Here is a 13,252-nt window from a genome sequence, read left to right as displayed (position 1 = left end):
TCTTGACAGCTCTAGCATCACCAGTTATCCATTAAGCATAAAGATACATTCAAGATAACAATTAGCGGAATATAAGAAACAAAGAATAGATATTGAATAAAGAAAAAAAGAGCAGAGCCTCATAACCGTCCTAATAGAGATAATACCACGTTCGTCTTGTTCTTTACGCCGATCCAACTCGTGCTTTTTTGGATGGATTTCACATGGAATCAAGGGAGGTGCGGGATACGACCCATATCACATGTAACCGTAAAGAAATGGCGGCTCTAACATAGATTTTTCTCAATATGTCATGTTGTTGAAAAATCCTGTGGTAGCATGGGATGATCGGCACTTTAGTTTTAGTTATTGATTTATGCATCACGCATTAACTAATATTTATGGGGCTGGAGACTTCGCTAAAGCATGCACATAAATAGATGAATGGGAGATTACAAGGCAAGGAGATACAGATCTGGGGGTTGACTCAGAACTTGTACATAGGTCAGCTCACTAATGCTTAATAACCAATAAATAGTCAATCAAGAGATATGCACCAGCAAACAACATTATACTGAAATAGTGTATTAGGCGGCAAATGGCGCAGAAGAGTTTAGACGATATATTCTCTACAACAGGTAGGGATCGGGGGTTATACGCTCTTTTCTATAAACAAAGTAGGCTTGTGATTGTCCGCATCCATCACTCAATCATGCAATTCAAAGAAATGGTTTACTTATCTTCTTCTAAAGGATGGAATTGCTAGATTGTCAGTAATATCAATTGAGGAAGAAGCTAGTCCCACTTAAATTCGAAAAGAAGACCTCTATTGTGACAAAAGATTCCTCGCCCACAACATCTCACTTATTGATTGTGACATAGCTCTCTATCTCCGCTCATAAGAAGATAGTGTTTCATTCACTCGCTCTAGAAACCATAGGAGCTACTATTCCCAAGTTTATTAAGAATGGTCACTCACTGGATTCAGGCTTCCACCGTTCTAGCTTCTCTTCGTAGTTCACTAGAATGTATCGAGCATGTTTCTCCGGATCAGGAGGCTTTACATAAATTGCTACGATTGCCAAGTCGAAAAAGAACTGGGCATGAAAGTGAAAGTGGAAAGAGAAGGGAGCGTGACTTGTTTCAAGAATTGGATGCCCTTGTTAAGGAAATCTAGTATAAAAGGAGAAATTGGGCCTATTTATAACTTTTGGTACCTAACCACCTGAACTGGGAATAATGGCTAAAGATTGAAGGTTCTAAGCCATGTATTAGAGCCGGTTATTTGAGTATCGATGCTGTTGGAGTCTAGCTTCCGACCAATCCACTTCACTTCGGAGGACATAACAGCTTAAGAAGAAATCGAGATCAGGCCCGTGGAAAGCACACACACACGCCTGGCGAATGAATCCACTTTTTCATTCTCAATACTAGGGGGGGCTTCTCCGATCGATTGCTTTAACTGTTATTCCCCAGATTGGCGAAATGACCTTTCATCTTGCTTCCGTAAAATAACAAAATGTGCTTTCACCAGAAGAAGAAAAAATAAGATAGCTCAGTAAATGGCATTCAAGTAAAGTCAAGAAAGAGGCCTTGCTTTCGCACAGGAAGGAAAGAATTGACTCGGGTAAGTAAGCCCTGTTGGGGGATTAAGGGATCGAGTACGATTAGAGCGCCTTTTTTTCTGCTGCGCAGGCTTACCATTTTAAATAGGGGGAAACAGGAGACTGTAGAAGATGAATATGGCTAGTCTACTGCTACTGTTTGATTAGCAATCCTTAGACTATAGGGATGAAGCAAAGGAGCATAACCTACCTGCAACTATTCTTTAAAGCAAAGAAATCTATCGAAATTCTCATTCCAGTCTGAGGGGATATCTGAAGCTACCGACCCGGGATCTCACTCAAATCCAAACCTAGCACTTTTGTATTTATTACTTCTCCTTTTAGAAGGCCCGTAGCCGAGTAGAAGAGAAGAAAAGAGATTTCCTTATCTCCATGCCAGCTTTCGTTCCTACTTTTGATGAAAGAAAGGTCAGTTGCTGCCGACAAGTCGACTAAACTTTCACAACTGTCACCTATCTTTAAGCACCTTCTAGGCCGCTTCCCAACCTAATGCATTCAAGTCTGTCTTCGGTACTGGTACTTCGGAATCAAGGGCCCAACAAGCGATATCAGGAGTCTTTGGCCGAAGAACTCGCGGATAAGAAGGTTATTCCATAACTATATAAAATCCATAGTCACGCTCAGCATGCGAAAGCTTGTAAAAATGACATCCCCTGCGAAAACCAATAGGATTTGTTGGGCCATCGAACACTAGTTTCTGGTTTCTCAAGACCTTGAGGCAAGGGCAGTTACGCAATATTTTCTCAATATTGAATGTGCATTTTTCCCGCATTTTTTCGATTCCACTTCTGTATCAGAAATTAGTGTCAAGGGATGGAGTTCCTGTTTCGTTAACTAAGTCTCGCGTTGTTTGCTTGAGGAAGGGACGGCCGTAGCTAAATTTCCATTGCTAATCTTACATGTTCCCACGAACAATAAAGAAAAGAAGAAAAGGCTATTCCTTAGACACAGAGGTGGGATTAAGGCGTCATGCGGAACTCCAACAACATAGACCAGATGACTTATTTATTGAAAATAGGGTTAGGAGCCTGATCCTGGAGCTAAGCAAGCATGGGCACGATCCACATCGAGTGGAACTACTATAACTATATCTGTGGAAGGAAGGTGGAACCTTCACCAAATCATAGTTAGGTGGCACCCATTCCGCAGTGGGCCGACGTCACACTGCCGCTTCAATAGCTAGCGGGTAATAATCAGAAAGTGAATCATCAACCACTCATTTAGAAGCCGCTCATGCAACAACGTTTAAGTAAATCCTTCCGCCCTTATTTTCTTTAGTCTAGTTGTTGGAGGAAATGCGCCTTGAATACATTACGTATACTAGCTGAGCTTTGTCCCTAATCGTGACTAGTTGTTATTAGTTTCGATCAAATTTCCCCCCAGTCGGCAATGCCTCAGCTTCTCAAAATCTAGGAAGCTCTGAAAAAAAGTCATCATTATGAAAAGATACTAGCGCTACTAATAAGGGAAGCTACTTTTTTCTAAGAAAGGAATAAAGCAGAAAACTTAAGAAAGAGATCTTAAGTGGGTCCCGCGAGTAGTTTGCCTTGTTTCAGTCCGTACAAGAAGATACTTTCAGGGTTGCCCAAGAAGGGACGGGCCTATCTATTGGTGGTACTAGTTCCACGGGAGGGGCAGGATTTCGGTGCCGTCAGCATGGGTCCGGCTATCGATCACAAGGGTCTAGATACGGGCCTCGAACGGAAAAGTATGCTACATATTGCTCTGCTCCAGTTCCCTCTGCTTACACCTGGTCAATTCGTTGATCGCCCCTTTTATTTCTGATTTTCAAAAGGGCCCCGCTCTCGTCTCTGCTGACGAAGCCTTTATCTCTGTCTCTGTTATCCTCGTACCTGCTGATCTCTTCGACTGATAGAGTCTATGCTATTGGTGAAGCTGGTTCTACCTCAACAACAGGATCTGCAAATGGATTTTCAACTAACAGCCTCTGCTTCAATTTGTGATGAAAGGTCGACTAGTTTTCACCGAATCTTCAATTACGCACCGGTAACTTTTTTCCATTTCTGAGGTCCAGAGGGGAAGACGAAGTACATCCTAGTTCAGAGAGTCACGATTGAATCCAGGTTAATTCAGCAGCAGCTAGAGCAATACTCCGATATTGATTTGATTCTCCGCTACCCACCAAGGTAGAAGACTGCTTGATCCGCAAAAGAAGTATGCTTTATTTGCTTATAGAACAAAAGTATACGCTTTTTCAGGGAAAGATAGATAGAATAGGGCATTCAGCAGTTTGAAGAGGTAGCCTTTTTCAGTAGCAGTCTTGTAAGCAAGTGCCGTACGTTCAATCTATACTGGCGAGAGTCTTTCCTCTTATAAAGCCTGAGCGCGTTGCATGACTTAATGCCATCTCTTTATCATACATCTTCTGGAGAACCAATAAATATAAGGGATATGTGTTAGCACATCTTGTTCGTGCTCTGCACCATGTTTTTCCTGTATACCGGCAGCTAGCATCCCATCAGTAACCTACGGGCGAGATTTCTTGAGGGGGGTTGGCCATGGTTTTTTAACCCACCCTTTCATTCACTTAAGACCCAAAGCAGAAAAGGTTTGCAATCCATATACTGGAATTTGGTTCCACCGAAGTACAAGGACTAAACTGGTCGACTCCACCGCAGGGTGCGAGATGTTGAGCTTCCTCGACGCCTACTCTGGGTATCAGCAAGTCTATATGGCTGAGGAAGACAAAGAAAAAACTAGTTTTATCGCCCCTTCCTTCTGCTACAAGCGGATGCCCTTCGGTTTGATAAATGTCGGCGCCACATTTAAGCGCCTAATGAGCCTCATCCTCGGGTCTCAGTTGGGTCGTAATGCAGAAGTGTACGTTGATGACGCCGTCATCAAAAGCCACTTGGCAGGGACTCACCCCAAAAACACCTCTTTTTTTGCATCTGCTGAGCAGAACCAATTACGAGATCCTACTTCTAAGCTCTATGCTCTACTTCGGCCTTGCTCTCACTTATGGATAGGAAGGACAATAAGCAGGAATTCATGTTGGCTAACTATTCTATCCAGGCGGAAGTTGTTTTCATAGGAAAGACGGAAGGTTTTGCGCATTGGTTGTATCGAATTTCCCTTTCTAATAGCATACACAAATAGATAAGAAAGTTACGACAATGATAAGGTAAATGAAAACCTTTGATTTACCTTACCATCAGTTCTGTCTTATCTCTGTGCCTCCTCTAGCCATTTCATAATTGGATATCGTCATTCAAATCTGTTATGACAACTGTTTGGTAAGGAGGGATTCGAAACAAACAATAAATACCAACCCTAAGTGTGATGGATAGTACCTGGTGCCTAATTTCATGGTATCTTTCTTGGCGCCTACTACAGGAAAACCCCTCCTTCTTTTGGGAGGAAATCAAATGAGTAAAGGTTTCTGCCGACTCCCCTCAAGGAACCACTCACTACTCAACTTGAAACCACGGACCTACCTCCTGCTTTTGACTTTCTTCTTTGTCCCAATTCATATCAAGCATGTCTTTCTCCATCTATAGATAGAGAGAATAGAGGATAGGGGCGCTCAAAGCAAATAGGATTCTGTATCTAATACTAATAGGTACTAACCGCATTCAAGATTAACTTGACCTCTTATTTTGGATAGGCAGAAATGCTTACGCCCTAGGGGTTTAAAGGGCCCACTCCCTTTGGTTGACTCATCAGGCTCACCACCTTTTGGAGCTCATCCAACAGTCAGTCTACTTAATCATAATCATAATCAATCCGTTGCTATTGCTATCTATCGCCATACCCACAAGAGGGTAATTTATCCAACTCCCCGTGCGAAAGAAAGTCCCGCGTCAGCAGTGATTCGAGTTGTTCCTTGAGAGCAGGCTTATGGCATTCCAGGTAAACATAACAATATGAGAGAGAACTCCGTTCGGCTTATAAGTACTCGATTGAACCAATTGTTTTTTCATTTCCTAGTAGGTCACCTTGGGCCAGCTGCTGACTTTCTAGAAAGAGACAAGGAAGTCGATTCAACATAAGGGAAGAAAGCATATTTTAGGTTTACTCCTTCCATGTCTAGTAGGAGTGCGTGCTTCTTATTGCCTTTTGAGCGGTAGTTGTATACATTCCTGACTCAGTCTAATTAATTATCTTTCTCCCTACCCAAATACCAAGGGAGGTTTATGAGTCGTATCCTCCTTACGAGATAGCGGAAGTAGCATTAGCGGGAAAAGTAAGCTCCTTTTCAAGCCTTCTCTTTCGTAACCTTTGATTAGTTCCTTAGATGCCCTTAGCAAGAATGATGCAAGAGCAAGAAAGTCTATTTCCTCCGCCTTACAAGAATCTCGCTATTCAAATAGCACAGTATAAAATGCAATCCATAAGTCATGCTGGTCAATCAATGACAATGATAAGCTCTATAAAAAAAGAGTCTGTTGCTCTTCGACACGTTTTATATCTACTTCAGTCATGCTTTATTGGAGTTATCTGACGCCAAGGAGGAAGGAATAGAGATTAGGATCCTAGCCTTGTTCCGTTTGAAGTTCCTAAGAGAGGTTACAAAAGAAAGGGATTCTCAAACCAAGGATTTGGAGTCTTATTAGTGCATAAATCTACAGAAAGGTAGGGGGCATACCTGTGTGAAAATGGAGTGTAAAGCATATTCTAGATATTTCACTTCGAATTTCTTCCTCTTAAAAGAGTCAAGTCCGCAGGGTTCCCTAAATTCCCCAGGAATCAAGTGGGACCGAGAGATCGTTGTTCATTTGGTGGTTGGCCCTCCCCCTAATAAGTACCTACCAAGAATTGGGCCAGTTAGTTCAAGCGGTACCGAATCACAAAGAACAGTTGAGTTTTCTAATTCATCTATTATTCTATTTTTTGCATTTCTAGAATAGCGTTGGAGCTGGGACACACATTTCTGCCCGAGTTCCAACAGCAAACCAAATATGTTATCGTGGAAAACGAGTTTCGCCAACACAGAAGAGTTTGTGTGCTTTTTATTTTCACATGAGTTTCACATATGTGATGGTTGGTTGGGAGGGTACGGCAAATGACTCTAGAATCTTTCTGGATACAACCACTGAACCGGAAAATGGCCACTATCGTCACCGAGAAAATACTATCTTGTGGACTCAGGCTCTACGTTTATGCCTTAAGGTCTTTCTCCTTACCGTGGGGAGCGGTACCACTTGCGTGATTCTAGAGAAGAAGGCGGTGTCCCGACCACAAGGCGGTTAAATTCCACTAGTGCTTGCTAGCCAGTCAAGAACGACTCGAAGACCGTGGGAAGTTCTTCACGCTACACCGAAGACGACGATGGCTCCATACCGGGTGGTAATACACATGTATAGGATTTCCTGTAATGATGTGAAACTGTATATTTCAGAGAAATAGCTTAGTTCGAGAGGAAGGCGGAAACAGTTCCGGTTTTAGTAACCTGATTCCTATTCATTTACCGGTAAAGGAAGGAATTCTTATCTATTTCTCGAGGCAATTATACTCATATCGAGAATATGAACTGTATGAGAATTAGCATATAGAAAGAAAGCTTTACCAAATATAGGTCTAGTAGGTATAGAGCCGTAAGCGTGGTGGGGGTGCCGGTGCTTAGGCAGATGCCCCATTGTTCATGATGTTGCAATTAATCCAGTGGATCATCCTCATGGAGGAGGTGAGGGGCGCACGAAAGGAGGTAGACCTTCGGTGTCACCTTGGGGAAAGTTCACCAAAGCAGGATTTCAGGCAGTAGTAGGGGTGGTGAAACTTTAGATGTCAAATGCCACCAATTTTTCTGCTCAAGTTAGAACGTAGTTTTTCGAAGTGAATTGGCCAGTTCCTTTTAAAAGGAGACTGGTTTATTTTTATAAGCGATTGGCTTCACTTTAGATTTGTTATCGTAATTTCTCTTTTATTTATAGGTTGTTATTTATTATTTCAATTTTTGATAAACGAAACGAATCCAAGCCCGACAAGTAGAATTCCATTCGGTACCTTTGGGGTTTTCTTTTTCCTTCTGGATGATGATGTCACCGCGTCTCCTTATTGTTATTGTGATGGTGACGAGGAACAAAGGGCCAGGGAGATCATCGAAATTACCTCTAGCCCGGAGCCAGAGGGGGTCGTCGACACAACGCCAACCCTGGTGGTGGGGCACTTCGAAGGTCTGGAGACCCTCCTTGAGATTTCCCCTTTACCGGAAACGCCACCCGCAGGTCCTTCCTTAGCTCCAGAAGAAAGGGAGCAAGCCCCCTGGCCTAAACCTCGATCCATCCCAGAGTAGCCGCCGGCTGGACGGCGGCGAACGGGGGGCAAACTCCTCAAAATGAAGTTCTACTTTGTCTTTGGAAGAATAAGAATCGGACTCTAAGTTTAAATTAGGAGTAGAGTCTTTAGAGGCTCGCTTAGAAGGAATAAAGAGAAAAAAGCAACTGCAAGCGTTCGGGGCTTCTCCTTTTGAGACCGCGAAAGCAGAGCTGGTTACGTCCATTGGGGAAAATTCCCAGTTTCGTGTGGGACTGCTTTTGTCTCTAGATGTCAAATGCCCCTTGACGGGCAAACGGGAGGCTCTCGAAAAGACGATAGAGGCCATCTTGAAATGCCAAGGGAAGCCCACAGACTCCCTAGTGTCTCTACTCGACCTAAAATGCGATCTCGAGGACCCCGAAAAACTCGAGACCGCTCTCCGTCCATATTTAGGACGGTTAGGGCGATTTTTTAAGAAATAAAAACCTTCTGTCGATTTATCCACACTTCCATGACTTCTAGAGGAAAGCTAATTGCTTGCTGGCTGGGAGCTGTATGAGCGGTAACGTCCACGTATGGCTCCGTGAGAAGGTGGACGGAAATGGCCTTGTTGTACCTCACTCCCGTATTCAATGGGGTCTGCTCTTTTTTTAGGAGAGTATGCCAATATGATCTTAATGAGGTGCGGGGCTTTGCATCTGACATTCATTGGGCTTTCCTCTACGGGAGCCCGTGTCCCAACCTTTTTGTGCAATAAACCCCTCCGGCCGAAGACTAGTGATAGGTGGTCCCGCGGAGCTTTCGGAGAAGGGTAGCCTAGTGTGTAAGCACAGCAATGAACCGCGGCGAACCCTCAGACGACCCTTCTAAGATAAGGGGGAGATCCTCAGTAGTGGTGACCCTTTGACTCTTCCACTGACTTATATATGTACTGAATGCTCATACGAGAAAGTGAACTCCTGGGTCTGGAACCTGGGGGGTTGCTCCGAGAAAAAATCCTTTCTTTCTCGTCCACTCTAGGGGGTGCGGACACACCTGCGTGGATTACAGGTGACGGTTACAAGAATGGCGGGGAAGTGAAGAGTACCCGACGACATTCAGGGATGAATGTAGACCCATCGGGCGGGGATAATCATTCCAGTCCTGGGAGAGGTGGCGACACCAGTCTGAGCTGAGGGAAGCCAGCCAATTGAGTCACTAAAACGACCGCAGGAGGCGCACCCTAAGCCCAGCTTCTCGGAGCTGCTATTGCGAAATACGGCTTCCTTAATATCCAAATTTCAACAAGGGGGCTGGGCTGCTCGCCTACATAGACAGGCGACCGGGCCTAGATTAGATGTTCGCCTTTTTATAGAATAGAAAGAGAAGGTAAAGGGGGGGGGGTTGGAGATTCTTGAAAGAATGCATGGCTTCCTCCTATTCCGCTTCAACAGAAGCCCTTAAAATCCTGCTGCTATGGCAGCAAGGGTTATCCATTTCATAGGCGAGGGTGGGGGAGAAGCAAGCCGAACCTCTGATCGACCCAGACACGTAAAAAATTCTCGGCGTTGAGAGAAAGACGAGATTCAGTAAGTAATTCAGTGAGTGCTTTCTTTTATAAGAAGAGCGTCGGCTTGGAAGAAGCAAATGAAATACGAACAACCGCGCTGGCTGTAATAGATCGACTTGAATGCATCTTCTTGCTCCAGCATTCAAGTTCCATTTCAAGGGAGGACGACATACCATCATACTTTCTGTTTTGTCGAGCCCTGCTTTGGTCTCTGGTTTGATGGTTGTACGTGCTAAAAATCCGGTACATTCTGTTTTGTTTCCCATCCTAGTCTTTTGCGACACTTCTGGTTTACTTATTTTTTTAGGTCTTGACTTCTCCACTATGATCTCCCCAGTAGTTCATATAGGAGCTATTGTCATTTCATTCCTATTCGTGGTTATGATGTTCAATATTCAAATAGCGGAGATTCACGAAGAAGTATTGCGCTATTTACCAGTGACTGGTATTATTGGACTGATCTTTTGGTGGGAAATGTTCTTCATTTTAGATAATGAAACCATTCCATTACTACCAACCCACAGAAATACGACCTCTCTGAGATATACGGTTTATGCCGGAAAGGTACGAAGTTGGACTAATTTGGAAACATTGGGCAATTTGCTTTATACCTACTATTCCGTCTGGTTTTTGGTTTCTAGTCTGATTTTATTAGTAGCTATGATTGGGGCTATAGTACTTACTATGCATAGGACTACAAGGGTGAAAAGACAGGATGTATTCCGACGAAATGCCTTGGATTCTAGGAGGAATATAATGAACAGGACTATTTCTCCTTTTGGCCATAGCCATAGAAGAAGCTTCTCCTCCAAAGCGGACGGAGGGGAATCTCAGGATTCCTATAACCCTGCTTATATAGATTTTTTAAGATAACATTTAGGGTTTTTCCCGGGTTTGGTACAAAATCTGGATAAACTCCTTTCGATTCTTAAAATGGAGGAAATTCTCTTTCTGGCTTTCCGCTTCCCGCGGGATGCGAACATATTTAAATTGCCCCTAAAGAAGATCAAAGATATGATTCAAGAAGCAATGGCTAAAGAGGAGGAAAATAGAGAAAAGCCTCCGGTGGAAGGTTGTGAAGACCGTCGTATGACGGAGGAGGAAAGGACAAAATTGCTTGAAGCATTTTCTTTCCTATGGGATAAAAAATGAATTGGAACTATTGAGTGGTGTAGGTATCCATCTTAGCAAATAGAGATACCGAGGCCCACCAACCTACTACTTGTTGGTTTGGTGGGGAAAGAGGAGTGGGTATGAGGGCTTCTTTCACTGTTTCCCTAAGTTCAAAAGTGAATGTGGAAACGCTGTCTATGGTCTGGTTATAGCATCCCATTTCTCAATTCCTTTCTGGTCAATAAGGATGGTTATAGCCAGCTTAGAAGGGAATTCTAAATGTAAGAAGTTGCTGGATGGTTTGCTCCAATGAAGAGGTACACCTAGGTAGGAGGGAGGGAGCTTTCCCACTTTGCAGACGAGTAGTTCTGCCGCTCCGCGTTGGATAGGAAAGGGGTGGAGAAGGTTCATTTATCAGGAATCTACTTGTTGCATAATGCACATGCCACAAACAATAAAGTGGAAGCACACTCAGATGAAGAGGATGGTGAATTGATCAATAATCCCATGTCTTTTTTTGCTGATAAATCTTGGATCAAGACATACAAGGCAGCATTGGTCAAACATAGGACTACCTAGGCTAGGTCATTCATTGCTTGTTCCGCTATATTCGTTTTGTCTTCTAGTTCTCCACAGGGACTTCCTACTATTCCGCCGAATCTCTCATCTGAGAAAGTAGGTCACCTGGGTTGGGTAAAGCAGCATAGATAAGGCTGGAGTTTCTGACCAAGTTGATGTCTACTAGGGCATTGACCGTACAAGCAGGTAAGTATAGGGCTCGGCTAGGAATTCGTTTATGCTTATATTTATAAGCTTTCTTCTCACTAGGTAGGGCGGGCAGTTGGTCTTATTGCCCTGCATCATATGAGAAGGAGTTCTTCCACGAAATAGAGGTCGTTTATGGTCTTTGTGGCATTGATGGATAGTACTGGTCTGTTGTCAACAAATAGACTGGCTAGGTCAGAGTCTGCTAAGTCGACTAGTGGGATATGAATATGCATTAGTAGTAGTTATTGCTGCCGGATTGGTATTAACAGTTGGTCAAGTCTAACGTAACGTTTTTTAAGTAGAAGGATAGGGCATTAATTACCTGGGGTCGATAGGTACACCTTTATAATAAATTATTAGCACAAAGCTCTCATCTCACTTTTCATAGGTAGGGGAAAACTCTATAGTGATAGTGTAGTGTATATTGGATTGGATTCTTTCTATTGTTATGGGAAAGGCATATCCCAACCCAGTTCTTCTTCGTCTTAATTAATAACTCCTTCCTGAACTTCAAAGTACGATAGAAACTTACTTATATCTCATAGGAAAACTAGAGAATGAGCCATCTCCATCTCATAGAGAAACTAGAGAGGTGCTGGGCGCAGCTGAAAGGAAATCCAAGAAGAGTCCATGAAAGGCTAGCACGATTAGGATCCTTTGTAGGGTTTATCTCGGAAGAGAAGGCTATGAAGCGAACATCTCTTCTTTGGGAGAGAGGGGAAGATCTATGCAGGACACTTAACCCATGTCGGAGGACTGCACACAGCTGGTACAACCTCGTGTGGTACTTTTTACATGTTCTTACAAGTCTGATGGTACAGTTGACCTAGTATCGAATTATTATAGATTCCGTTGGCAGCCATTGCCCCCCTGCATGTCGTCTGACACGACCGAAACGAAACTTTACACCCCCTAGCAGCCCCCTGTCGGCATCAAAAACGGAGGGAAGTGCGCGTGCTGATGTTTAATCATGTGATGCCAATGATGTAAGCGCGGGCCCTCAGGTGCAGACAGGTTCGTCGGGGGCAAGCTTCAGAGGTGGGGGCTACGATTGTGGAAGATCGCGTGGAGGCAAGGGTTGGAGATGTGATGCAAGGGTGCGGGGAATTGGGTGGAAGGACAGTCGTTAATGTGGAGTCAGGACGGGCGTGAGGCAAGAAGTGGAGGGAGGTGGGATCTAGATTAGAAGAGATAAATACGATATTCCTGATACCCGCGGACGATCCCTAGCCTAGCTTGGCAATCCCTTGAAAATGCAATGCATTTTCCCTTGAGATGAAATTGCTTTTTCGGTGGCAACTAAAAAAAACTCTCAAATCAACTCACGCATATTCCCTTGCTTCTATTAACTACGCATATCTCCTGTTTCTATACTTGCTAGCTAGCAACCTCTTATCACACAGAAAGCGTGACATGAATGCATACCCCCGTGTATACAACTCCTTACTATCTCTAATATACCGTTGCTTGTTCGGCGCATAGACCTATTATTATTATCGGTCAGGCTTTCCTTTTGGCAGGTGATTACTATATATAATATAGCAGGCTTTCCCTTATCCGTTCGCTTAGGTATCTGACTGTGTAGCGTAGTTCGCCGATTCCCGGGGCCGACACGGCACAACCGGATCCCTATCCTTAGCCACAGTCTGTACTTTACCCCGTTCCTGATCCCCAATGCCAGGGTTGAATAGTAGCCAGCCACGAGATCTATAATGTATCCATTGGTCAAGTAGCATAATTGTTTACCAAGTCTTTCTTCTTGGATAGATATGGCCCTACCTTCCTCTTGAGGAATCTGTTCATGATGCCCTAGCTACACTGACTGGACTATGCTGTGCGCTTTCGAGAAGATTCACACTACCGGCGAAAGGAAGCGGATAAGCTTATCACGAACGACGCATCCTAGGACAGATAAATATGTATCATCCCTTTTGGAGACGACTACACTACCGGGGAAAGAATCCATAAAATACTAGTGTGTTCAATTGGAAGATCATAA

The 13,252-nt window shown here is 43.8% G+C and overlaps 1 protein-coding gene and 1 pseudogene across 1 annotated transcript; one reads left to right on the top strand and one right to left on the bottom strand.

Annotated features, from left to right (window-relative positions):
- Window positions 1-7,936: 7,936 nt before the first annotated feature.
- On the bottom strand, window positions 7,937-8,920 carry LOC123150445 (uncharacterized; annotated as a pseudogene).
- A 572-nt stretch (window positions 8,921-9,492) lies between these two features.
- LOC123153212 (NADH-ubiquinone oxidoreductase chain 6-like) lies at window positions 9,493-10,245 on the top strand. Its single transcript, XM_044572433.1, has one exon. The coding sequence runs from the start codon at window positions 9,493-9,495 to the stop codon at window positions 10,243-10,245; it is 753 nt and encodes a 250-aa protein (XP_044428368.1).
- The last annotated feature ends 3,007 nt before the right edge of the window (window positions 10,246-13,252 follow it).

The sequence above is a fragment of the Triticum aestivum genome, chromosome 7A, assembly GCF_018294505.1.
Source record: "Triticum aestivum cultivar Chinese Spring chromosome 7A, IWGSC CS RefSeq v2.1, whole genome shotgun sequence".
Taxonomy (NCBI): domain Eukaryota; kingdom Viridiplantae; phylum Streptophyta; class Magnoliopsida; order Poales; family Poaceae; genus Triticum; species Triticum aestivum.
The sequence above is the reverse complement of the archived record's forward strand: the minus strand, read 5'-3'. Positions and strand labels throughout refer to the sequence as shown.

What these genes read in the sequence shown, in the direction of transcription:
- LOC123153212 (XM_044572433.1), top strand. Translation starts at nt 9,493, where the DNA reads ATGCATCTTCTTGCTCCAGCATTCAAGTTCCATTTCAAGGGAGGACGA.